Source organism: Onychostoma macrolepis, chromosome 22, assembly GCF_012432095.1.
Source record: "Onychostoma macrolepis isolate SWU-2019 chromosome 22, ASM1243209v1, whole genome shotgun sequence".
NCBI classification, from domain to species: Eukaryota; Metazoa; Chordata; class Actinopteri; order Cypriniformes; family Cyprinidae; genus Onychostoma; species Onychostoma macrolepis.
In genome coordinates this window covers 5,728,742-5,756,575 of record NC_081176.1, presented here as the reverse complement: position 1 = coordinate 5,756,575, position 27,834 = coordinate 5,728,742, and the positions used below count along the sequence as shown (strand labels likewise).

At 34.8% G+C, this 27,834-nt stretch overlaps 1 protein-coding gene and 1 long non-coding RNA gene across 5 annotated transcripts; one reads left to right on the top strand and one right to left on the bottom strand.

The window, feature by feature from the left end:
• Window positions 1-12,193: 12,193 nt before the first annotated feature.
• LOC131531408 (uncharacterized) lies at window positions 12,194-26,742 on the bottom strand. Of its 4 annotated transcripts, none has more exons than XR_009268678.1 (6): window positions 26,478-26,742; window positions 20,464-20,643; window positions 15,915-16,219; window positions 13,843-13,959; window positions 13,614-13,647; window positions 12,194-13,033 (listed from the first exon to the last, which is right to left on the bottom strand). It is a non-coding gene; the product is annotated as an uncharacterized LOC131531408 (long non-coding RNA). The 4 variants fall into 4 exon arrangements; XR_009268679.1 differs by having other exon boundaries at window positions 12,195-13,033; window positions 20,464-20,566; XR_009268681.1 differs by lacking the exon at window positions 20,464-20,643.
• LOC131531381 (natural killer cell receptor 2B4-like) lies at window positions 18,396-21,769 on the top strand. Its single transcript, XM_058762095.1, has 4 exons — window positions 18,396-18,602; window positions 19,590-19,925; window positions 20,049-20,348; window positions 20,481-21,769. Exons 1-4 carry the CDS (start codon window positions 18,554-18,556, stop codon window positions 20,627-20,629), a joined length of 834 nt encoding a protein of 277 aa, XP_058618078.1. The 5' UTR covers window positions 18,396-18,553; the 3' UTR covers window positions 20,630-21,769.
• Window positions 26,743-27,834: the final 1,092 nt, after the last annotated feature.

Sequence of the window (27,834 nt, the reverse complement as noted above, 5' to 3'; positions counted from 1 at the left end):
AAGCGTTTTAAACCACTGAAGCACATGAGGCGGCGAAGAAATTTTCATTGCGCATTCACTCAAAGCTTGCACATATTAAGTGGCATTTCAGAGAGTACGCAAACACAGAATTGATTCCTCTTTCGCATCTTCTTGAACTTGAACGGATACATTTACACAAAATTCTCTCAAAATGCCTATCTCAGCAAGTATTCTCATAAACACAGTCGGTTATGTCTTATGTGAACCTAACCAGTGGAGAAAGAAATTGCATGCGTATCACAGTGGCGAGCGGTGACCTTTTTAACCAGGTATGCTGAGTACTAAGATTAAGACCACACCCCACCCCCTCCCCCCTCTCCTCATCGTTTGTAAAACACACTCAAAGAAAACACCGTGGCAGGTGTCGATTTAAAGGTATGCACATTCCTACCTTATTTGTAAATGAAATTAATCTCCAATCCTTAGTCTATAGTTTCAGGTTTATCCATAGTTATTCCAATGCTAGAAAACTAGCTGCTTTTCCCAAGTAAAAACCGCCAAATAACGTTTACACGTATGTAGGTGGGGAGATGGGGGATTCCCCCTCTCTATAAGTCTCTGCATAGACTGAATTATTATTTTATTTTATTTTATTTAGGCTATTTATTTATTCATTTATTTATTTATTGCCAGTGAATAGGAGTTCAAATTCCCACCCGGGTGACACTACTCCAATAATAGGCCATGAAAATACAAATAAAAAATTAAATAAAATAATAATAATAATAATAATATTGCCAAGTAACGTTGCAAACAACAATAAAATCAGAGAAGGACTTTAAGCGACACAATACGGAAAACAAAGGTATTGTTTATTTTTTTCCTGATGTTTATTTAGAATTTTAAATACATTTTTACAAACCTTTTTTTTTTTTTTTATTTATTTACCACTTGTTGACAATAACGTCTTCAACATTGTCTATGACCAGCTATGTGTGGACTTTCAAAATTGGCTTTACTTGAGAAAGCGTGAAAATATACAGTTATGATGTTTTTTTGCATATGATTTAGTCGAGTCAGTTTTGCATCAAACACAATGTAATTTTCGGCAATCGAGATCTGGCAGTAACAGCGCGTTTTTCCGCTTGGGCGAGCGCTTCTCGGACAGCTTACCTCTTGCATGAAATCACGCGCATACCAGCAAAACACTGAGAACGCGCTACAATCCTGAGAGTCATAGCCACAGAGCGGAGGCGCCAAAGCTGCGGAGAATCCGTTTACCCGGAAGCTTCCGTCACTGTCTCACTGACGTAGATTTACAGAAAATTACCGCTGTTTGTCAAATACATAATTTTGCATACGTATTCCCAACACTTTATTAAGCTGTAAGTCACATCTCAAATGACAAGGATCAACTTATAATCATGTTTATATTAATTAACCCGTGAACTCATTCTCTCAGACGGCCTGGGTATGCGGCGCATTCGCAGCTTATATGGACTGAACGCTACTGGCGTACCATAATAATAGATCCGTGCAATCGGCCTTAAAAGGACTGCAGCCTATAAAAACCTGCTGGTGTCTGTGTCATTACTGTTAACCATCAAACAACAAAACCCAACTTTCAACAAAGATTAATCTATATGTAATTTATACAATGAAGACTATGCAATGTTATTTTACACTAAATTATCACATTTCCTGAAAACTAATGTTAGACCTTATTTTATTTGTAATTATTTATGCTTGAATTTTGTTTATTTGTTCTTAGTTTACTACTGACAGTTCACTTGCCTTTAAAATGTGTGATTTTTATTAGTTATGCTACAAGTTTTTTTTTTTTTTTTTTTTTCTCTGTGGTATCAAATAAGTACTTAAAGTGTTCTTTAAATGATAAAGAACCATATTTTTTGCTCATCCAAAAAAAAAAAAAAAGACCTAATCTGTGACTCAAAAACCATAATACAATCCGAACCATGAGTTGTGTGATCCATTGCACCCCTACTCTCTTGACTTGCTATTTGAAGGAAAAATACAAATCAAAGTTTTTGATCATGCTGATTTCTCCGCAGTGAATTTCAGATGATGTCTCTATTATTCGGGCTAGTTAAATACATTTTTTTACCTGCCTGAAAGTCAGCCAAGGATTCAGAAATGTTGCGAGCCCTGAAAATCTAAACTTCACAATATATTACCAAACTGTACGGATGTGAGAGCTCACATGGGAACGTCGATCAGATATTTGTTCACAAGTACTTATGTTTAGTTTTTTAGGAAATCCCAGTTGATTTTCAACAGCCATTATATATGTTCTCAGCTTATTCTCCTCAGTGCATTCAGATTACAAATCACTGGTCAATACATATAAAACTTGAGCAATAAAATCTGCAGAGTGACAGTATTTAATTTCATTATAAATATTAGCAGCAAACAGACGTTTTTGGTGTATTTTTACAACATTGTATTCTACAGACTCAAACCACAGAAGGCCTCATTTTTATTTATGGAAAGAAATGTAGTTTCATCTGTCGGGTAGACAGTTTGTGCATGAGAATGTGCCTATTACTGGACGTGTGTTGTGAGCATGTCTTGAGGCGCGGATAGTGAGTGTGAGATTCACTTGAGGCTGAGGAACAATTTCACTTCCTCTTTCTGAGAAATAACGTTTTACTGCAAAATAAAGTAAAGAATGCCAAATGTTTGACAAGAACATACTCTCTGTGAGATCTTACTGTGTGAATGTGAAATATTAAAAATATATTCTACTATGTGTATCTGAAATATAAGATTGATATTTAGTGGCATACACATCACTCTATATATTCATGCCCTTATTAATACTAATGCAGTGATCCTGCAGATAAGACGTGTTAGTTTCAGCAGAAGTTTCCAGCTCCAGCAACACTTAGTTATTTTTGAGAAGTTTCCACTCATCTTGTTACCATATATCTGTTTTGTGAAGAGTGTCATGTTCCTCAAGGACAAAAACAAGAGAAGCATTTGAATTATTATTATTTTTTTTAAAAGCACTGCAATGATTTAATGCAAGCTGTAAATACGCAGTAATAATTTATGTGTATTATGCTTAAGTGATCTATTTTGGGAAGTTTTTTTTAAAAACGGGGACTTTTCCAGTAACCTTTTTTAAACAATCACTAGCAGTGAAGCATGACAAACACCAACCACCAATGTCACATCACGTGATAGATCTCTCTATCTTAAAACTTCCATCAGCAGCCAGTGAAAAACAAGCATCTAATTTACATTATAAAGAGCTTTTATTATTAAATATACAGCAATGGAAAGAGATGGTTTCTGGTCACAAGGGCACAAGGTCATGCTAACCAGCTAAACCATAAGCCCCTGGAACTAAAGGGTCAAACTATCATTGGCATACACTGTTATACCAGCACTCACTAGTGTTCACAACAAGACTTGTTCTCTAGAATAAGTCTGCTGTTAACAAATAGGGGGCGCTATAAATAGATTTCACAGTAGAGAGCTACAGATTAATGATATTTGAATATAACTAGGAAAATGAATAAAAACACTTAAAGCAAGGAAAAAAGAAAAAAGCTGATTAATCACTATCAGTATTTTTTGTACATATTCTAAAAATGGTTTTATCTGCAGTAAAGTGTCTTTAATAAATATGCTCAACTCAATAAAAAAACTTCTTTATCACTGACAGGTTTTGTTTCAAATGACTGTATATAAAGATATAATTCGTCCCTTTCGGTTCTGTATTTATCACATTTCTAATGAGAAACCGCTCCAAACGATTCAGTGCCTCAGAGCTTAATGAATCATTCAGACTGAATCGTGAATTGATTCAAACCGTTCTGCTATTTCAACAATTCACTGAAGAGAACCGACTCAAAAGAATGAATCATTCATGAATCTGATGACTTGAATCTGATTGGTTTAATTCTAAACAGTCAACATTAAATAGGCTTCCGGACACATTATTTGATTGCAGAAATCCTATTAAATTTGTTTATAAAGATTTGCAGTCCAGTGTACAATGCCTCTTTCAGAAAACATGAATAAAACCGGTTTATTGCTATCTACAGTTCATAAATCTATTATTACATGAACTGCCTTCAAATGATTTACGTAAAACATTTATGCAAATTCTGCACTTCACAACGGAAAATACACAATTAAACGCATTTCAAATAGCCTGTAATGCAATCAGCAATTCAAAATAACACAATTTTAGCAGCACAGTCTCTGGAAAATGAAATATTATTATTATTAGTAGTAGTATTATTATTTTAAAAAGAAAATCTCACCTTGTGGTATCCTGATGCCGTCAAATTCCTGACATTGATTTGAAGATCTGCACCTGCTCCACCTGACCAGGTGATCTGCGGTTTCAGTGATTTCCTCTGCGGTTACTAGGATGTTCTGTGTGGTTGCTAGGTGGTTCACTAAAGAGCCACATCAATTATGATATTGCTCGGGGTCCAAGTCGATGCAAGACTGTGGGAATTTTTCACCTGTTTTATCGTCCACCAGGTGAAAAACGTAAACGTGATCACTACAATAAAAGCACATGCTATTATAACTGAAATATTATTTAAGCTTAATTTACGTTGTTCAGAAAGTGATATTTCCCAACGTCTATGAAGAAAAAGTGCAACACTTAAATCGAATTTAACTCAAGCGGAAGTCCAGAACTTCATTGTTGCAGAGATGCGCGTGCACGTGACGTCCCGCGAACATGGCGGCACGCAGCGAGATGATAAACACATGATAAACATTCACTTCTAAACGAGTAAATATGACACTATATTAAAACCTCACAGGAATCAATTGTGTGAAACGCTAAATGGCCTCTTTAACAGTACACACCCAGGCGTGTCCGCTATAATTCAGTAGCTAAGACACTTTTGGTTTGACACGTTTTGTGTTTGAGAGTGAATAACTACATTTACTGGCATCCAGCTCCACTGTTTCATGAGCTGGAGCCCAAAGAAAGAAACTCCCTCAGAAACTGAACTATATCATCTCTTCTCACAGAAATAAACGACGTCTGCAAATTGTGCCGTTTACTCTGGCAAAAAAAAAAAAAGACTATTTCAAGATGATATTACAGGCAAAAATGATACTAAAGTAGACCGCTTTTTAAAAAAAATAAAAAAGGAAATAGCATTTAAAATCCATAAATAATTTATCATGGTATTTGTATTAAGATCTTAAATGTAAGACGGTTCAGAATCTTTGCCATTCATTTTCTGATGACATCTGAGCATTTCTCATTGAAAATGTGAAGGACAAAACAACCTTTGTTTGGAATTGTTTGACATGAATCATATTTTGAAATGTCGGGAAAGTTTACAATATGCCAGCAATTCGCAAATAAAGTAAAAAAAAAAAAAAAAAAATTAAAATGCCTGTGTGTTTATTTACGACTACAAGCAGCATAAATACAGCACTATAGCGCCATCTACTGCTCTTAACCAGGAACTGGCTTCCCCAACTTTAGCTCCACCATCCAATATAAATAAACGAAAGAGAAAAGTTTATTAGACACTAATTACAGTTTATTTTGAGTTGAACAGCTAGTCAGCGTCAGTAAAGGTCAAAAGCTGAATCCTGAAATATTAAAGGTGAAAGTTTAGTGCATCAGAGAGTTAGATGTACAGAGAATCGATTACTCCATAAATGACAGCATCGCTTAGTTCAGCCTGTTTACATTTATATATTTAGCACGTCTTAGATTATAAACTATTAATATTGTTTTTGCTTGTTTTGAGTCAGGCTCAAAATGGTAAATACAAATAATTCAAGCTGAAGCTTGAAATGAAACAGAAACAATCAGAAAACAATTCAATAAGCTTACACAAGTAACACAACAGTGATAAATCATCACCTGTACCAGATTTCTTTTTATCAGTACTCAGATAATACAAAACATAGATAGATACATGTCAGTGCAATTAAGTGCAATGAATTTGTATAGCATAAAAATAAGGCACGGTTCATAATAAAAGCAAATAGAAAGGTAAAATGATATAAAAATGTAAAAATAAAAATGTGCAGATAATTCCTGAAATAAAGCATCACATAAGTTTTCACGCTGAGATTAACAATCAACTGGTTCTTGAATTAAACACAAACTCACGTGTTTCTAAAAACTGCTAGCAGTGAAGAGAGTGTCACATGACACAGAAGATGAAACATGCTTATGTTATATTAAAAAACACTTTGGTCAGAGGTTGTTATATAATACCTTGCTAATAATTCATTAATTAAATATCAATTAGTTTATCCAGTATGCACTACATGCAATGACTAATATTTATGGGATGTGAAATGTTGATTAAATGTACCTGCCCACAGTGGATTATAAAGGCTCACATGAGGAGAAATATGACTGATTTATTTTAAATCACTATAATGTTAAATGGGTTCACAAAGAAGCTGCCGGAAACATCTCAGGACTGTGTTCTGGCATACTATTTCTCCAGGAATCTGACCAAAAAAAAAAAAAAAGATATCAATAGACAGTTACAATAAAAATAAATATATAAATAAAAATAATAAAATGTATCTTGCATAAAATTGTTTGTTCATAGAATCCATGGGATGTTCTCTGGATATAACAGAATATCAATACAATATTATTAATGTTAAGGACTTTTTTTCTCCTAAATATCTCAAGATTTCATTTCATTTAGACATTATACATTTTTTTTTTTTTTTTTTAATAAACAGATGATATAAAACAGACCAAGTCTCTTTTTTCTGTCACACATTTCTAAGGAGAACTATTGATAATGGCACGATTAATCTGTCCAGTCACACAAACTCACAATCCTTCATCCAAACTATTCAACACATTACTAAAATAATAAATGTTAATGATGATAAATTCATTTATTACACCGAAATACTTGAGTTACTTACCAGAGAGAGTTATCATCTGTCACAGAAGCTCATACTGTAGAAACACAGAAATATAGAGCAAAGATCAAATATTTACAGAAATCAACTAAATCTGCCTCCTGCTTTCTGTCATATTACTGGCATCTTTAATATTTGTGTATTAATGATATTTCTTTCTAATGCTGCAAGATAAAGAACAGCTTGAATAAAACCATGCCACAAACATACAATAACAAAAGACACAAAATGGTTTAAGCCTGACTAAACATCACCTGCTACACCTTCACAATGTTTTCTCACATCACATCACCTGTAATACTTACTAACTTGACTTTTTTTCTTGTAAATCACACCACCAACAGCTGCAGCCACCAGCGCAACAAGAACACCAACAACGATCCCTGCTATTTCACCTGGAGACAGACCTGAGTGAACTAAAGACAGACAGTCGTTAGAGTAAAGCCACAATAACACTGACACGGATGGAGATCACAGAGCTGTTGGATTTTTTTTTAATAGGGAATCAGTCAGATCTCTTTTTTCTTGTGCTGAACACAAAAAGATATTTTGAAGAATGTTGGTAACCAAACAGTTGCTTGTAGCATCGACTTCCATAGTATTTTATTTATTCCCAATAATATGGAATTCAATGGGGACCAGCAACTGTTTGGATACATTCTTCAAAAAATCTTCCTTTTTGTTTAACAGAAGAAGGTTTGGAACAACTTGAGAGCAAGTAAATGAATGATGCCAGAATTATTTGGATCATTTTTGGCTGAACTATTTCTTTTAACACTGAAGAGCTTCATTTTACTGTATTACATCCCTGATAGCACACGTACATCAAGGAGACGTCTATTTGACATCTGCATTTACATCTGCAAGACGTATTTTTTAGGGTGTTTGCGCATCTGCAATACGTCTATAGGACGTCTCCTTTTAGATGTCAAATAGACGTCTATTAGATGTCTTTAAGATGTTTATGATTTAGAATGTATGTAAAACTGACATCTTATAGATGTCTGTCAGATGTTTGTAGACAGCAGATGCTTTCCAGATCAACAGATCTTTAACAGACATCTTGCAGACGTACGTGTGCTATCTGGGATGGAGTTCATCTGAAAAAAAATCATAAATACTAGCATTAAAAGTACATTTCTGAGAAAGAGATGGTTTGTCTTTGAGCTGATTACAGCTACAGGATGGTTTTGATGGTCAAACCTCCACTCAATCATATCTTATCTCTGTGAGCTCACATTATAACTAATGGTTGTGACGGTTCAGATCTTGACCGGTCCAAACCACATTTCAAGTCTGGAGGAGAAGACAAATAGCACCAACAGAAAAAGTACCAACCTTCATGGTTAAACTACCCAGATAGCACACGTACGTCTGCAAGATGTCTGTTAAAGATCTGTTGATCTGGAAAGCATCTGCTGTCTATAAACGTCTGACAGACGTCTGTAAGATGTCAGTTTTACATACACTCTAAATCATAAACATCTTAAAGACATCTAATAGACGTCTATTTGACATCTAAAAGGAGACGTCCTATAGACGGATTCAATGATCTATGCTAAGCTATGCTAAAAGTGCTATCGCCAGATCCAGAGATCGGCTGAATGGATTCAAAAACGGTAAAACTCAACTTATTAACTCTGGGGGAGTTGGAGAATGAGCCTATTTCCAAAAAAAGTGGAGTGTTCCTTTAAATATGCTGTCAATTTGTCAGTGATCACGTGACTTTTGTTTTGTAAGGTCTTGCAGATTGCGTTTTTTGGGGGAAAAAGAGCATATGCGATATATAAAATTTGACGTGTTTAAACTTTGCTTGGAAAATTTCTAGATTCATCAAGACACATGGACAAGTTGTACATCTTGCATATTTAACAGTTCAATTCCAGATCATTTAAGTTGAGAATTTATGTTGAAATTATGTAAAAAAAAACTAATAATAACACTGAAATGCATTAGACACTCACGGACGACACTGAATGTCTTCTTAATGGTGTTGATGCTGTTGGATACTTCATATTCTCCAGCGTCTGTGGTTCTGAAGTTTGTGATGGTGAGATCTCCAGTCTGACCATTCAGCGTCAGTCTGCCTCTGAATTTCCCATCAAGAGCGTCCTCATACACTGAGAGGTTATTGTTATTTCTTACTCTAGCTATGAGAACGTCTCCAAACCTCCAGTCTATCACTTCGTCTTTCTTTATTTCAGTAAGCTCGGGGAACAGAGTGACAGAATCTCCCTCCTTCACTGACACGGTTTTACTAAACACACCTGAAAAACAAATAGGAACAGTTACACAGACAGAAAATGAAATTAAAATCCTACGTGACTTCATGTGCTGCATCTGAAATCTGGTAAATCATTTTTTTTTCAGAATGCGTACTGAAGCACCAATGCATGTCTGAATGCTATGATACGATTATGTTACATTCTTCATATGAACACATTTTGGAGGCAGCTTAGTCACATTTCTACCAATAAATCAGTAGTAAATAAATATTTGTTTGGTTTTACACCAAAGTCTATGGCTTGTTGTGGATCGTTAGACCTTTTGCTACTTCAGAAGTCTGTCTGAAATCTGTTTTGTGAAGCACCTTTGTATGCAAAAGCTGTAGGTCATATCAAATTTCAGCATACATAAGTAAAATAAAAATTATCCGAACAGTTTAAAGTTCTGGGTTTCCCATTCTGTGCTCATGAATGCAAACTAACAGGGTTCCAAAAGTAACACTGACATAAATATATTTCATATAGGAATGAACAACATGTATGTTGACAAACTATCAACATCTGCATTCTCAAACCCAAACAATAAACACTAGGATAAACAGGCGTCATGCCCATTCAGATTGAAGGAGCACATTTCTGAGCCAAGTGGATTTTGAATGCAGCTTCCAAAACACAAAAAATAGCCGAATAAACCATTGTTGAGCTTGTTGAGTTAAAGAATGTTGAGCTTATGAATGCAATGACCAATCAGAGGTGTTCAGATGAGTCATGGCTAAAATGCAGGTGTTTTGAATACCTCTTTCTGGCGAATTATCTCGTTAGAAACAATGAAGTGCAAATGTGTTTACGAATATGTAAGTTAGATATTAATTTCAGTGTGTAGACAGCTTCAGTGATTTTAATGGGAGTTTTTGAGAGTGCTTTAACTCTGTCAGTGAAAATGTTCTTTGCTCTCTTTCTGAACAATGAAAGTGTTATGTGGCCAAGCATGGTGACCCATACTCGGAATTTGTGCTCTGCATTTAACCCATCTTAGCACACACACACAGCAGTGAACACACACACACAAAATGTTAATGTCAATGTTAATTCACATTAAATATAAAGTCAGTCATATTAAAACTATGGCATGATGCCCATATCTGTTACTTAAGTAAACAGACATAGTTAAAATATTACATTATTAGTCTACTTTGACCATCGCCCACTGTAGATCAACATAATCTATAAAGGTGAGAATCGAGATGTATAGTTAATGAGTTTGGAAATGTTTTGAATAAAAAGGAAAATAAATAAATAAAACATAAGAACATAGGCCTAAGTGCTGTGCTTGTGGCTGCTGTGTGTCACATGACGCCCCTGAGGATAAACACCTAAAAAAATGTACTAGCCTATATAGCCTTAAAAACACGGAATTAATTTAAAACTATAATAGACATCTTTTAAGAATGCAGGGCTCCAGACCAAGACTAAAACCAAAAAATATTAATTTGCGAGTGAAGTTTTTTTGCTGAGGTCGCCACTGGCGACTATATACATGTTAAGACTTAAAAAAATTGCATGCATTGCATTTTTTCTTTATTGTTTTACGATCACATCTTTTGTGCACGTATTAAACTTAAAATTAAAAGACGATGCGCATCAAAGTTTTAGTGTAACTAAAAGTTTCAAACAGTCCTCGTCTCTGCCGCACAAGTCTGCTAAACGGAGATAGGTATAAAGCCAGCTCCAAATGTGTTGGGCCTTGTTGATATGCCCTACACCAAACCCAACCCTAAACCTACCCTCGCACTTGAAGCTGTCCCAACCTACTTGCGGCATAAGTCCCTCCCACTTGGCGGTCTCCGGGCTGCAGCGATATTTGGCTAAACGCAGCTCAGTTGTGCAGCGCGACGGAGACGTGCAAGTGAAAATGCAGAAAAGCTGTCTATTTCGTGCACAACTTAAACTACAACAGGTAAAGCTGTCAGCTCTGTGGATATTGGCAATATCGTCAACAGTTCTCGTTCATTACATATACGTCGTCCTCATGCCATCAGGAAATCTTTATTTGTTTCCTAATTATGTTTCAGTATTTTAAACATAATGTCCACTGTTACATTTCCACTGTTTTAAATGTGCTGGAACCGGAACCCAAAGACAGCAGATCTAAACTCCCTCAGAAATATTGTAACATCATTCGACCACTAGAGGGAGAAATCATATCCCACTGAATGAACGACGCCTGTAATATGCTACTTGTTTAAAATGGTGGGTTTTTGTTAAATGTGAGCCAAAATCATCACAATTAAAAGAACCAAAGACTTAAACTACTTCAGTCTGTGTGCACTGAATTTATTTAATACACGAGTTTCACAATTTGAGTTGAATTACTGAAATAAATGAACTTTTCCACGACATTCTAATTTATTGAGATGCACCTGTAAATAGATGAAATAGCAAGTTTTAAAATCGCAGTTGATTTGACACTGTGTTCAGGATTGAGTTGAATAGCTAGTTAGCAGTTTGAAATGTTAAAAGTGAAGGTTTAGTGCATCAAAAGGCATCTTTACACATCTAAGGCTGCTCTGAGCTGCTCAAAAAAAAACATAATGCCAGAGAGCCTGACTAAATTATGCCTGCTCTGACCCACTTCAGCCCCTAGTATCGAAGTATACTGTTATTCTTGCTGTGTAAATGCTTTTATGCCACCTCTGAGCAGCAATAAACAGCCACCTTAACAGTGTACATTTGGCAAGAGTGTTGAAATTCCATCCAATTCCATTCACATTTATTGCACATTGATCACTTTAATAGCTGAAATTAATATAATGGTTGACAGCATCATTGTATATGATGGTGTTCTTGATGGGAGATTCAGAGACAGATTGAAGCTGATCTAACTGGATCTCTGATCATCACAACTCAACATGTGTATAATGTAATTATATGTTTTAATATGATGTTGATTCGGTACAATGATAAAATTAAAAATACCTATTTAACTGTGGAAGCAGTATGCTGTCTTTTTAATATCAGACTTAATATTAGTAGTGACTTTACTGTCTGTTATATGGCAGATAAGAAGTGCCAAAATGGTGCCTTAAGTTTAAAAAACAAAAAAACAAAAAAAAAAATTACAGACTGAACATAAACTAGATAATAGATGATGAATATTGTATTATTACTATAATAATAATAATTATTATTGTTTTATTCTGTGATAGCGTGAAGTCTCACAACAGTACATGTACAAAAAATATATATATATATATTCAAGATAAATCTTTGGTCAAAGAACAATCAGAACTCGATAAGGTCCCACAACAGTCAAAATCATCAGATAAATATTTACATTCACAACTGATCAGAAACACAGATGGGATTCACTTCAGTTAATACAAAACATAGATGGGTACAAAATCAGTGCTATTACGTAGTATAACAAAAAACAAAGCAATTTTAAAATAAACAATCAAAAAAGCAATATAATTAAAATTAAGTAAAAAAACTAAAATAATGTACCAAAAATCCCTGCAATAAAAGCACTGCATTCACACAGTGTCAGCCAATGACAATGGACAGTTCTCAAATTAGACACACACTTGCGTGTTTCTAGCATGTTCTAGAAGTGAACAGAGTGTTAAAGTGTCACAGAGAGACATGACATTAAGAATACATTGAATAATCTATACATACACCAACTCATCAAGTATTTTGATTAGCAAGTAATTGAGAATTGAGAAACAAGTATGAAATGTGATATTTTGATTAGATTTCCATTAGAGGGTCAAATAACGATGAGTTAGCCGGCAGATCAGTGTGAACTCCCTTCACATGAAGAGAAATATGATTTTGAGTAATCTTAGAAGATGGTATATTCTTTGCATTCTGAAGCTGCGTGTCTTCACTCATCAAAGGCATGCATGTCTCCCCTTGGTCATAGCAACTGCAGTCTGGAGAAATAAAAGATGAAATTAAAAATTAAGATTCCTAAGTTACATATATAAATAAATATATATGTTTGATATATATCTAACTGCAATTTGGTGCAGTTGCTGATACTTATATGGCCTATAACTAAGATGAAATTCTGATATAAGAAATTCTGTTGTTATTACCAAAAAAAGCAAAATGACCAGTATTTAAAATTCTGAAGATTTCTGGCATCTTTCTGTCACACAGGACACATTCTTTTGTTCATAAACAGCTGCATGCAGTAAAGCAGGTCTTTTATGTCAGTTCAAGTTTAAAAAACAAAAAACAAAACTTAAAAATGAAGCACTCATGATGCAGAATGAACAATTAAAACACTGCAGACTGACACAAAAAATGACCTATTTATGGTCTCTGATTAACACAAATCAAGTGCTTTCCTGTCACACATTTCCAAAGATAATAATTTACAATGACGTGATTAATCTGTCTAGTCATACAAACTCACAAACCTCCATCTACGCAGATTCACACAGGTAGAATAAGAAAAAAAAAAGATATCAGATGAATTTATTACACCGAAAAATTTGAGTTCCTCACCAGAAACGGTCGTCATCTGTCACAGAAGCTTATACTGTAAAAACAGAGGATTATGAAACATAACTTTTAAGGAGAACACTACAAACGAACAGAAATGAATGCTTTCTACTCATTAAATCAGTAGTCATATTCTGCCATTTCACCACCGTCTTTAATATTTGAGCACAATAAATCTACAGCACATTAAAGCTCATTATTTTTCTCATGCTGTATCAGCTGTAATACTTACACACTTGTCTTTTTGTCTTATAGTAAACCACACCAGCTCCAGCTCCAGCTAGCACCAGCAGTACACTAACAACTATTCCTGCTATAGCACCTGGAGACAGACCTGAATCTGAAACAACTAAAAACAGACAGTCATTAGTGTAAAGCTAAATCACCAGCTTTCATTTGACTATTAACCATCAGAAATATGAATCTGATTTTCTTTAAAACGAGAAGCATTAGTGATTGTAACTTCAAATTCAATTCACACATTATAAGAAGTAAATAATCCAGATTTAACAGTTAAAAATAATTCATAAACATGCCAACAGTTGTTATTAGACTTTTAGACTGACATGTGTCAATCATGTCATGTGTTCTGTTCACAGATATCATTAAATACTTTAACATTAAACTTAAATTTTCAATGCACGAACACCAAAGCGGAACTTCATTTTACTGTCTTAGAAGGAATTAAGTGAGAAAATGATAAATACAAACATTAAAAATACATTTTAAAGTTACAATATGTAACTTGCTTGTTCAAAAGTAACATGAAGCAACATGAAGCTGAAAGTTTATCACAACGAGTGAAAAATAGTGCAGATGGACCAGCAAAAACTCCAAATACAGCTTTAAGCGAAAAGGGAAGTGAAAGAGTCAATAATCCTGAATCAACACTGGCTTGGCTTTTAAAGGTGGCCAGAACCACCTTTGTTTGATTTTATTTAACCAAAAGTTTGCCATGTAGCTCTAACAGTAGCTTAAGTTCATTAAATAGTGTATTATATATATATATATATATATATATATATATATATATAATTTCATTATGGGTTGTTGTAGTATTATGCAGGATATTATTTGTCAAGGATGGACCGATGGACCGTGCCAACTCATCTTCAGCTGTCTAAAAAGTCAACTTGTGTCCCTTTCCATCTTAACAGGTCTTGATATTGGGAATATATCAATATGCAAAAAAAAAAAAAAAAAAAAAAAAGTTAAAGGATTAGTTCACTTTCAAGTTAAAATTTCCTGATAATTTACTCACCCCCATGTCATCCAAGATATTCATGTATTTCTTTCTTCAGTCGAAAAGAAATGAAGGTTTTTGATGAAAACATTCCAGGATTTTTCTCCATATAGTGAACTTCAATGGACTCCAAACGGTTGAAGGTCAAAATCACAGTTTCAGTGCAGCTTCAAAGGGCTATAAACGATACCAGACGATGAATAAGGGTCTTATCTAGCGAAACGATCGGTCATTTAAAAAAAAAAAAAAATGCATCTGCTTTATAAACACAAATGCTCACCTTGCTCTGTGATGTGTGTTCACGACGTCATGTAATACGTGATTACGTTGAAAAGGTCACGCTTGACGTAGGCTGAAGTACCGAGTCAGTGTTTACAAGTTGAACATGCAAATACTAACGTTAAGTCAAACACCGTTTAAAAAGGGAGTTAAAAGGTAAAACAACGATGTTGGACGATTTTGTACTTGGAGGAGAAGATGAGATGGAGCCTACGTCAAGCGTGACCTTTTCAGCGTAATCACGTATTACATGACGTCGTGAACGTGCATCACAGAACAGGTGAGCATTTGTGTTTATAAAGAATATGCTTTTTTTTTTTAAATGGCCGATCGTTTCGCTAGATAAGACCCTTATTCATCGTCTGGTATCGTTTATAGCCCTTTGAAGCTGCACTGAAACTGTGATTTTGACCTTCAACCGTTTGGAGTCCATTGAAGTTCACTATATGGAGAAAAATCCTGGAATGTTTTCATCAAAAACCTTCATTTCTTTTCGACTGAAGAAAGAAATACATAAACATCTTGGATGAGCAAATTCACATTTGAAAGTAAACTAATCATTTAACTACATACAAATAAATCTGTAAATAAACGGATTTATACTTAAGATAGAAACGTGTTGATTCAGTACTCCTATTCATTATTATTCTTTTTCACAAAAGACTAATAATGAAAAACGAACACAGTAACCAACAGTGCACTCAGTAAACTAGTAAATCTGTTCGGTAATAATATTGTTTCTCAAATAAAGATCAAATGCACCAAATGTATTAAACACTCACCGACTGTGAATGTTTTCTTAAAGTCTGCGATGGTGGTGGTGACTTCATAATCTCCAGAATCTGTGGTTCTGGAGTTTATGATGGTCAGAGATCCAGTCTTGTCATCCAGTTTCAGTCTTTAAAATGCCCACCAAGAACTTCATCATATGTTTTGGTCACACCAGCTGCTTTATTGATTCTTGCTATGCGATCCTGTCCAGCTCCAAACCTCCACTCTAACACATCATTTGCCTGTATTTCAGTAAGATCAGTGTTTAGAGTGACCGGCTCTCCCTCCTTCACTGATACTGACTCACCAAACACACCTGGAAAACAAAGAAGAACAAATACACAGACAACAATTAAAATAATAAAACACTGTCAGCATACAGATTCAGATCATTTAGTCTTGTCTTGTACATCTAATGTGGCATAATTTGCTGCGTCCAAAAGCTAGAAAATGTTGCTTGTAGAGGCTGGGAAGGCATTAATGCACATCGAAACCATGTTCCTCCAAAATCTACTGTATATCACACATGTTGAAGGCAACCGTTATATCCGTTGATATCTATGAGGTTCAACTATTCTGTGACACAAACAAAACCCAAAGAAAAACTTCTTATTCGATTTCTAACAATAAATCATTATTGTAGAATTTGCAAAAAATAACTTTATTGCACATATAATTAGAAAGTTATAGAACGCGAAATGTGTGAATGTTGTGAAAGTGTGAATATAAAACCAACTTTACCCATGTTCAAAAGATGTTTTCCTTTTGATTCTTAATCCCATTGTTTTTGCCATTCTTTAATCATTCTTTCCCATACAGTAATCTTCACTTCTAAACTTGAAATATCTATCATTTCTTCTTTTAAAGCGTGTATGGCTATTTTGTGTAATTTCCCATAATGCAAGGATTTAGTTTAGTTTATTTAAAACATTCTCATCCAAACTGGGCAGCAGATACAGATGGATTTATAAGGGGTGACAACACCAAAGCAAGCCCCCATGCATAGTTTTTGTTGATTTATTGCCTGACATGCACAGTTGTAATATTGCACAAATATTGCATTACCATTAAGTCGTCATCTATACTGTTTAAAATGAAAAATAAATAACAACATTTCAATATCCATCATGGCACCAAGTCGATACACAATATAAAAAACTTCAAGAGGTTATAATGTTTCTGAGCTTGTATCATTACATCTCTGTAATCACCCAGAACACTATCAATAGTCTAGCAACACCCCAACAACTGCATAGCAAACATCTAGACTAGAGCATCTAACTGACCAAACTATTTATGTTTCTTAAACAAGACTTTAAGACAAGCCAGCATAAATTTGTCTTTCAAACTTTTCAATCTAGTTATTACAGGTATTCTTAAATGCTTACGATTCAAATACACAGATGACTTTCCTGCCCAGTGAACACTCATGAGATCAATAACACTTAACAAACATCTCTTATTAGGATTCAGGAATTATTTTTGCAGCTCAATGTCTATTACAGTATACAACTTAAATTAAATGACAGATAATAATAATAATTCAGCAATGAACTTTGGGAACAGATCGTTTTCATTTTACTACTGTAAAGTAATCTTGCAGTAGATGAAAAACACTAGAAAAGTTCAAATACCAAAGAATTGTATGAACTTGGTATGCACCACAATACAGTACAGTACAAAATAAAATAAAAAAGTAAATTCAGCATCTTCTGCAGGTTTGGTCAAATTTCATTACAGTGTACAGTACTATAGCAGTTTCCTGGTCTCCTGACACAAGACTAGCTATATCTCTCATTTCACAGGTCTGCAAACATGCAGTGCACATAAAAAAATGGTTACAAATAAAATTTGACAGTCACACGTTTGAAGGTGTACAACATGTGCTACAGTTTACTGTACATATAGAAGAGTGAAATTTTCATCATCTAATGTACTGGTACTGTACTGTAATTATACTGAATGTGTAAAACCCATGTATATTATTTGTTCAGCTCTCTCCTCTCAGTTGTTAGGATGCAGAGATTATGTTAACAATCGAGAAAATTGCAATACGATATTCTTACCTACTGTAACTCTGCTATTAGTTTTTGTGATCTGCATCTTCTTATTGATTTCATGTTATTGTTTCGTCCGATATGGCAGAAAGGCCTCTATCCATGATGAAAGTGGAGCGAGCGGTCGGAGAATCGATCACCAAACAATCACGGGATGAATCTCAGACATATCCGGACGGGATTAGATTAGAGGATTTCTGAATAAACCGAGAAGCAGTATCTGATTCACGAACGCGTTGTGTTTTTGACTCAAAAAGAACCGGTTCATAAGAGTCATTTGTTAATGAAGCCGACTGCACTGGGCGCAGTTTTAGGGTTGAAGAAAATGCCTGTAAATTTAACAGAAAGTTTACTGGTAATTTTCATGCAGGACATGATCTGTTTTTCTACAGGTTTTTTGTTTTGTTTGTTTTTTACAGTGCATTAATGCAAAGGCAAGCAACTCTGTGAAAACATGAGAGACTGTGGTTTAGGAAGAAAAAAAAAAAGCAGAATTGGAGTACAACCCACGACTGACACATACTTAACACAGAAGTGGTTTTCATCTCTGTGTACATTTCTACATTTCTCCCTTTCTAAACTGCCAAAAAAAAATGTTTCGCTCGTTTGTTTTTAGCTGTTTGTGCTTTTGGCATCTGGTTGGTAAGTTTGAAACATTTCTATGGTTTAAATTGTACCAGAATCATAAATCAAACTAGGCTATCGCTGTGAGATCCACTGGTGTCTCATTGAGTGAATTAGTTTTCTATTATCTCTTAGCATCAGTTGATTGTTTCCATCTGAAAGTGTAATAAACCTGCAACAAATAAAGTTTATGTCTCATCAAAATTTCAACCTGAAAAGGACGTAAATCTTATTTAAATAAGTAAAACAAAGATTTACTTTTGGTTTTTCAAAATTCAAATGTAGATAATACAGTATAAGCGGATTTATAGATTTATATTAGTAATGTAAGAGTGTTTGCGGCAAGACTGTACTGTAATTATTGTTAACTGTTTATTCAACATTCGGTGTTCTCTCACATTTTTTGTTATTGAAATAACTGATCATTGTACGTGCCAATATGAAAGAAGATCATTCTGTTGTGTTTTGATGAACATAAAACTAATCTTATTTGTTGAAACAATGACTGTGTGAAAGTAAATATATAATATAAAAGGTGAAAAGGGTTTTCTGAAATTCAGAGATCTGTACGTAGTGCTTAATTTGTCGACTTTTGGGCACCAAACACAAGCTGACTGATCAAGGCGATGTATCTTTGCAATGCTTCACACACATTTTATTATTTAAAAATGTGTTTTATTATAAGTATTTAAAATTATCACTAGAGATGCTGACGTTCAGTTAAATGTACTCAAAACACATCTGCTGCTGTTGTGTTTGGTTTTGTAACGACTTCCTGAAACTTTATTTTACTGTCTAAGGATCCTTTCCACACAGATTTATGAGCTGAACTAGACTCAAATCAGCTCAAATACTCACTTTTGTCTTTTAAGAGGATCTTAATGAAAGCCAGAAAGAGTATTTCCAAAGCTTGTAATAATTTTAAAACTACAAGCTTAGAGTTGCAGCTTGATTCTTCTTCAATAATGTTAATCTGTGACTGAGAAATGTGTTTCTGTTCTTCAGGTGTGTTTGCTGATTCAGATGCAGTCAAGTCGATATCAAAGACGGAGGGAGATTCAGTCACTCTACAATCTGGTCCTACTGAAATACAGAGCGATGATCTGATAACATGGACGTTTGGAGATCCTGGGGTTCGTATAGCTCACATTAATAAAGAAGCTGGACACTTCAACACATGTGATGCTGTTCTTGATGGGAAATTCAGAGACAGACTGGAGCTGAATCATCAGACTGGATCTCTGACCATCAAGAACAACAGAACCACAGACTCTGGACTTTATCAAGTAACCAACAGCGGCAGCAAAAAGACCACACACAGATTCAATGTTACTGTCTATGGTGAGTCACAAGTACAGGTTTGATTGTTCTGTTTATTACAGTATTTATTAGTAAAACTAAATTTAAAGTGAGATGGTTAGCACTCAATTATCCCCTACATATTCTTAATTATATTCATTTTAGCTCGTCTGCCTGTTCCTGACATCACTGGTATTTCTTCAAACTGTCCTTCATCATCATCTTCATCACAGCAGAATTGTTCATTGTTGTGTTCAGTGGTGAATGTGGGTCATGTGACTCTCTCCTGGTTCAAAGGAAACAGTTTATTGTCCAGCATCAGTGTGTCTGATCTCAGCATCAGTCTCTCTCTACCTCTGGAGGTGGAATATCAGGATAACAACACCTACAGCTGTGTGCTCAACAATCCCATCAGCAACCAGACCACACATCTGGACATCAGTCAACTCTGTCACACATGTTCAGGTACAGCAGCGCACAATTAAGTCACCCATATTTTTTTGTTTCACAAAATAGGGATAATTTTTATAACATTATGCAAGTTTTGAGTTCTTCACTCTTTGGAAAACAACTGTTTTACCATTGGTTTTTCACCAGAAGTCCACATCTATTGCTGTGGTTTTACTGAAGCTGTGATCCGATTGGTCGTCTCTGCTCTGGTGGGCGTGGCTACTGTGGCTGTTCTGGTTTATGACATCAGATCCACAAGAGGAGGAGACAAGCAGATATCATACATATTATCATGACATATCTTCAAGTTCTGTAAAGATTAAAATATATACAAGGATTTAATTTCAAATACAGTTATCAATAAAATCAACAAGAGGACAGGTATCATTTGTTTTATACTGTACTTTGATTAATCATATTATTCTCATCATAGAATCTTGTTTATGCTTTTTATAGTTGTATTCAGGGGCCTTGCTAGTGGGGGGAAAGGGTGACGGGATCTCAGTCTCATGCACAGCGCCGCGCTTCTGCCACGATTTATAAGAGATAAACAGCGCAAGTCACTTGATCCATTCAGATGTGACACAGGATTGTTATACAGTCGTGTGATATGAGAAAGGTTAGTGATTCTGGCTGAAAACAGCCACGGCAATGAGGTATATTGGAAAACGCTAATAGGCTCGTCAATTCAGCACCATAGTAATTTAACTTGAAGTTATTAACACTGTATAAATAGCCTATGTGTTGGCAGAAATGTATTTATTATGTTACTGTTATTACATATTGGGGAATATGCTATTTTAATTTCATAGAAGCTGTTTTGTAGTTTCTTCATGTTTAGTGGGTTTTTTTTCTTTCTTCTTTTTTTCTACAAATGTTGTAGTTTATTAGCCTATTAGGTTACTTATTTTAAAATCCATATAACCATGGAAATGAGGACCATGGTTTTACTTCTTGTGACCACCATACTAATACTAGTTAGTTAAAGTCTGGATACTTCTTTCTTTTTAGATGTTTAGTTCTAATGAATTTTAATTGAAGTAAAATATTCAATAAGGGCCTGATTAAAGATAAATATCTTATAAATAATATCTTATAAATATCTTTAAAAAATTATTATATAAAATAGGTGCTTCTTATTTACAAATAATAAAGTTCTTAAAGGGATATTCACCCAAAAATGAAAATTATCATCATTTACTCAACAACATGTCATTCCAAACCTGTATGAAATCTTTCTTCTGTGGAACAGAATTTGAGAAATTCAAGAAATTTTTGTCCATACAGTAGAAACCAATAACTAAAATGGTTTGGTAACATTCTACAACATTTTCTTTTGTGTTCAACAGAAGAAAGTCATTTGGAAGGACATGGGTGAGGAAATGATGACACACTCAAAAAAATGATTCGGTCTAAATTGACATTTTATGTAATTCAATTGCATTACAATTTTCCATTCATTTAAATTACATAGTTTTAACATAAACAAATCAATAAACTTAATGTGATTCATATGCATCAGTCATACGTGAATGAAGCAGGTAAATTTATGTAATAATTCACAGTAACTGCTCAGTGTTCATGTGTTTCCACACTACAGAGTGTTCAAGTAGAATTGAAGCAGTGCTGGAGTTAAGAAGATAATTATGTGATGATTGATCATTAATGATGAACAGCTGCTGTTATCAAGAAGAATCACCGAAGGAAAGAGAAACACAAGAACTACAACTGACTTCAGACACAGACGAAGATCAAATCAACTGAAATAAAAGACATTAAATCTCTCAAGATCTGATTAAACAGCTTCACAAACAGCATCAGACTGACCAGATTGACTTTATTTCTGTCAGACTTCTAGAGAAGCTCTTATTGAGAATTAACAGAGGTTTAGATGCTTTATTGTTTTGTTTGAAATCACCATCAAAGAGACCAGTGTTTCCTTTTGTTGGGCTCTTGACCCTTGATACTTTGGTGTTACTATTGTATTGGTTGCTTTAACTGTGTTTCTATAAGACACACTTAGTTTAGCCAGCAAAGCCAAGGAAAAAAAGAGTTGTGGGCAGATGATCCACCGATCTTATTTCAAGTCCAATATCTGATTGTATAGATGTCATACCGCTTTAGTTTTTTTTTTTTGTTTGTAGATTTAGATCTTGCAGTGTTGTAAATATCAGATAATTTGAATAATTTACAAATCACTTTGTGCACACAATGTTTTCATCTGTAGCAATTCAAAGACCACAGACATCAAGAATCAGTGTATGAATCTCAACAATGGTGACAGTCAACAAAATATTCAGATAAAACTCTAAACATCACAAAACAAGCTACTAAAACAGCAAACGTAAAATAAAATAGTAAGAATAAAAGAAAATAACCAGACAATTCAGTTGCATTGTTTATTCATGCTGCAATGCATGCTGGGATACATGGGAGAGTCTTGTACTATGGTGTTGCCCAGCATGCATTGCAACATGAAGCATTTTCTTGACTGTCACCATTGTTGAGATTCATACACTGATTCTTTATGTCTGTGGTCTTTGTAGTGCTGCAGATGAAAACTTTTTGTGCACAAAGTGATTTGTAAATTATTCAAATTATCTTTTACAATGCTACTAGATCTGAAGCTGTAAAACAAATCCACACATATTCATAAGACATTGGACTTGAAACTAGATCGGTAAATCATCTGCCCCCAACTCTATTTTTTCTTGGTTTCACTGGCTAAACTAAGTGTGTTTTACATAAACACACAATTAAAGCAACCAGTGTAATAGCAACACCAAAGTATCGAGGGTCAAGAGCCCAGAGCCCAACAAAAGGAAACACTGATCTCTTTGATGGTGATTTCAAACAAAACAATAAAGCATCTAAACCTCTGTTAATTCTCAATAAGAGCTTCTCTAGAAGTCTGACAGAAATAAAGTCAATCTGATGCTGTTTAATCAGATCTTGAGAGATTTAATGTCTTTTATTTCAGTTGATTTCATCTTCGTCTGTGGCTGAAGTCAGTTGTAGTTCTTGTGTTTCTCTTTCCTTCGGTGATTCTTCTTGATAACAGCAGCTGTTCATCATTAATGATCAATCATCACATAATTATCTTCTTAACTCCAGCACTGCTTCAATGCTACTTGAACACTCTGTAGTGTGGAAACACATGAACACTGAGCAGTGTGGGGACTTTGCTGTGAATTATTACATAAAACTTACCTGTTTCATTCACGTATGACTGATGCATATGAATCACATTAAGTTTATTGATTTGTTTATGTTAAAACTATGTAATTTAAATGGATGGAAAATTGTAATGCAATTGAATTACATAAAATGTCAATTTAGACCGAATCATTTTTTTGAGTGCAGTCACAGATTAGCAGTAATTTTCCAGCAGTCTAGCTCAAAATCAATGCTTTACTGTCAAGTGCTTTTCTATGTGACAAAAATGCATTATTAAGTTTGTTGCATTTGTTGTGAATTCGGTAATATCTATAATTTATGTCCTGTGCTATTTATTCATTTATTTACTCCAACTGTAGGCCCTATGACCCATCACCCCAAACGTGTAAGGAATAATTGACAACGGGCCGTTGGATTATTAGAAAAATAATGCACACCCGAGGTGGTGATGCGGTCACGACGCGAAGCGGAGTTTGCATAATAATGCAATTATTTTTCTTAGTTCCTTTTGTTCACGAACAGCGCCATTGTTGTTACCTCGCTTGTGAGAAGTCATGTAGTTTTTAAGCTGTTTACTGATAAATCATCAGAGTAGCGCTAACAGCATTAGCGCAATGTATGTTAGTGTGTGCAAACTGTAACTGTTATGTATGTGCGGTCTGTGAGGGAGAGAGCGGGAGAGATAGAGTATGTGCTTTCCATACATAATAAAGAGTAATTTTGTGGCAAAAACATGGACATGATCTGTCGTTTTTATCATATTGTTTACTATATTCATTTATTTGGCCAGTGTTGTTGTGGGTTTTGGTTATTTTGCTGTTGTAAGACCTTTGAAATAACAGAAATCGTTTGGCGAAGTGATATGGTCATGTAATGCGTTTAAGAGCTGCCTGGAACTACGTTCGCCGTGCGTTTCCCTGAAAATAATTGCACACCTTAGAACGTTCGTCAGCCAATCAGATTCAAGCATTCAATGGCCCCGTAGTATAATATTTGATATTTTACGATTGCAACTCATACGGGGCCCCATAGCAAAAGCAGTGCACAGGGCCCAGAATTCCTAGCGACGGCCCTGGTTGTATTTAGATGTCTGATCTGAATAGATTAAATATTATAGTGCAATCTGTGGTGTTTGATGACCTCTAGCGTTCAGTTTGAGAAACTGCAGGCACATTTTACGCCGGTATGATGCTGTTTGGGCATCATGAGTACTGCACATATTTAAGCTATATGTTAACCAAAAAGAAAGTCTAATAAAGTGACAAAGATAAATAATAATATTGGCGATATCATAAAATCGAGATCATAGGCGAGAATAAAAATCTAAGATCCACCTAGTGATATAATGAACACAGTATGTTAAGATTTTTATATCATCTCATTAGATAAGCATTACTTTAAAATTAAAAATTTAATTCAACATTTCATGAACTAAAAATATCTGATATTATCATCATTCAGAAATAAAATAGTCACATGAAAATTAAGGACATCAGAGACCCGTGATCATGTGAATATGTGGTTTAATTAATGTAACTAACTTAAAATCTCCGAACAACTTCAAGTAAATAGTACTGTATAGATAGTGTGTGTTTAGTGTGGATGTGTTGAAGGTATTTACCAGAGGTGGGGGCAAGTCACACATGTTCAAGTCTCAAGCAAGTCTCAAGTCACAGTACAAACAAATCAAGCAAGTCAAGTCGAGTCCTGATAAGGGTCAAGTCAAGTCACAGTATCAGACAGGAACAAATATATTTTTGCCACACAACCTTATTAATTTTTCCTCAGAAATGTACTTTTTTAATTATACATTTTAAATAATAATGTTTTAAATATAACATTTTAAAATAGGCAAAATACTACTTTGTATACCAATAAGTATAATTAAGAAAATATTGATAAAAATAAAAGATAAAAATATGTCTCTCATATTTATGTTATATTGAGTTTGACCATCCTAGGAGACAAAGATAATAGATGTTTGAAAATGATTTCGCACTAAATATCTCCAGTGAACACTGGGATTCAGTCTGGGAGCACGCTAAAGAATTTCAGTGTGTAACAAAACATGCTATTCAATTTTAAATAATATGCTGACTACAAATCACCCCTTATATCAGAAATAAAATGGACCCAAAATTTTTCATCGGATATAGACACCCTATTTGGACTGTTTCTTTCACTTTGCATGATTGCATACATTGTTCTTGAAAACTACTGTCATCATGGCTCAAAACAAGAAGCCTATTGCTGTTAATGTTTATGTATCTTCCCCTGTAGCTTATCCATTTCTTTGACTTTATCTTAATAAGAACTAAATTGACAGCTGTGCATTTAAGGTCTGCTTAAGCTTTTTGTTTTGTTTCGTTTTTGTTTTCTGTTTGTTCTGTAGTAAAAATAATTAATTAAAAAAATTGAATATAGAAATATGAAATTAACTGATAGACCAACTCTATGACATTAATGCCGTCAGTAAGTGGTGGCAAATCACAGCTTTATCACAGAAGTGTTCACTGAACCGATTCATTCAAAACATGCAAGAAAGCAAGGGCTACTGAATCACTCAACCGATTCGTTCAGTATTCAGTGTGTTGCTTTGAGACGCGCGTAAATCTAGCTATGGGCTCAACGGAACTGTTGGCAGCCGCGCTGAAAATATTACTAAATATCGTATGTTATAAATATAAAAACTCACACTAGGGCCATTTTGACAACATGTCTTGGATTTTGGGTTCAAGAGAAATATCACTAATCGATAAAACACTGTGGTTTCCGTGGTATAACAAAGAGGGATAAGTTACTCGACACTAAAGCACTGTTTTGAGAGGCAAACGCCAGCGAAATTAAAGTTTGACGTCGTTAATTATAAACACGAGATTAATAATTTATAATCACTTTAATTTAATGACAGACCTAAACTGAATTTAAGACCAATGCTGTTTTCAACTAACGAACAAGCTTACATACCTTTCCTTTATGAAGTGGTGATGTCCTGGCTTTGCAAATGCATAGTTATGAAGTGTTAATCCAAACATCGCGAGATTCACTTGCTCCCTGTATTTGGCGCGCTGTGTTCCTGCGCTCGTGCAGTGTCAGCTGCGCAGACTCGGATCACTTCTGCCGCTGGTTCAGTGGCTTGCGTTTTGTTTACCAAATTATGTCGTAATGATTTATAATAATAATTAGAGTTGTTATAAAGTCAAGTCCTGCCGAGTCATGAAGGTCAAGTCAAGTCTCAAGTCACTGGATAGTGGCGGCTGGTGATGGAAAAAGTAGGGGGGGCTGAAGGACAATGTGGTTTTAAAATTTTTATTTTAACAATTGAACAATTTCTGCTGTTTATTTATTACATTAACACCAAAGTAACGATTTAAAAACAAATAGCATCTAATGTAATTATTAAAGTATGAATTTAGAATGTCCTTGTAGATTTCAAATATTGTTCTTTCAAAGACAGAAAGATGTGCCAATTTGAGATTCATCAGTTTAGAAAGAATATATCGATTCTTGTCCACTTCCTCATTGTGCCTTCTTATACAAAGTCGATGGCCATCATCCAACTGAGTAGCAATGTTAGCCTTCCCCAGCAACGCAAATTTCAGGCAGTTGTCCATATGCATCTTTGTGTGTTCGTGTTTTTTTATTTTTTCCGAAAAATGTTTCATGTCCTGAACACCGTTTTCACACCAGGCTCGATCGGTCGCTGCAGTTTTAAAAAGCAAACAAGGGAAGCAAAACAGCGAGTTAGTTACTCCGCAGCCAGTTAGCCACGGCTTCCTAGTGTACCATGTCCGCGAAAAGCCTCTAGTATAAGACGCTTCCTTGTCTTTCACCTGCTGTCTGATGTTAATTTGTGGCTGGTCCGGTCCCATTTCTTTTATTTTTTGTTTTTCAGCCAGTGGTCTTCTTTCAAACGGAGTTTGAAGAAGAGATTGCACGGTCTCTTTCTCGTGTGACGCCGGCGCCATTGTCAACTAGAATCTCACTGCCACGTGACCACACCAAACTCATGTTATTCTCCGATGGGCGCAGAGGCAAAGCGCCCATCGGAGAATTATTACTGCGCGTCACTGATTGGTTGAATTGATCATATTTAGTGACGTTTTATAGCATATAGCATATTGGTTAGATAGCGTGGGCGCCCTTTCTCGGCGCCCCGAGCATAAAACTACACATTTATGATGTTATGCGGCACATGATGAAGCTGGCAGACAAAAAGCCCCTAAATAAATTAATAATAACAATTGCAAAATCAAAAAGACCAGAAGTTTAAGACAAATTCAAATTCAAATCTCATTAAAAGAAAATATGAAAACTACTCAAA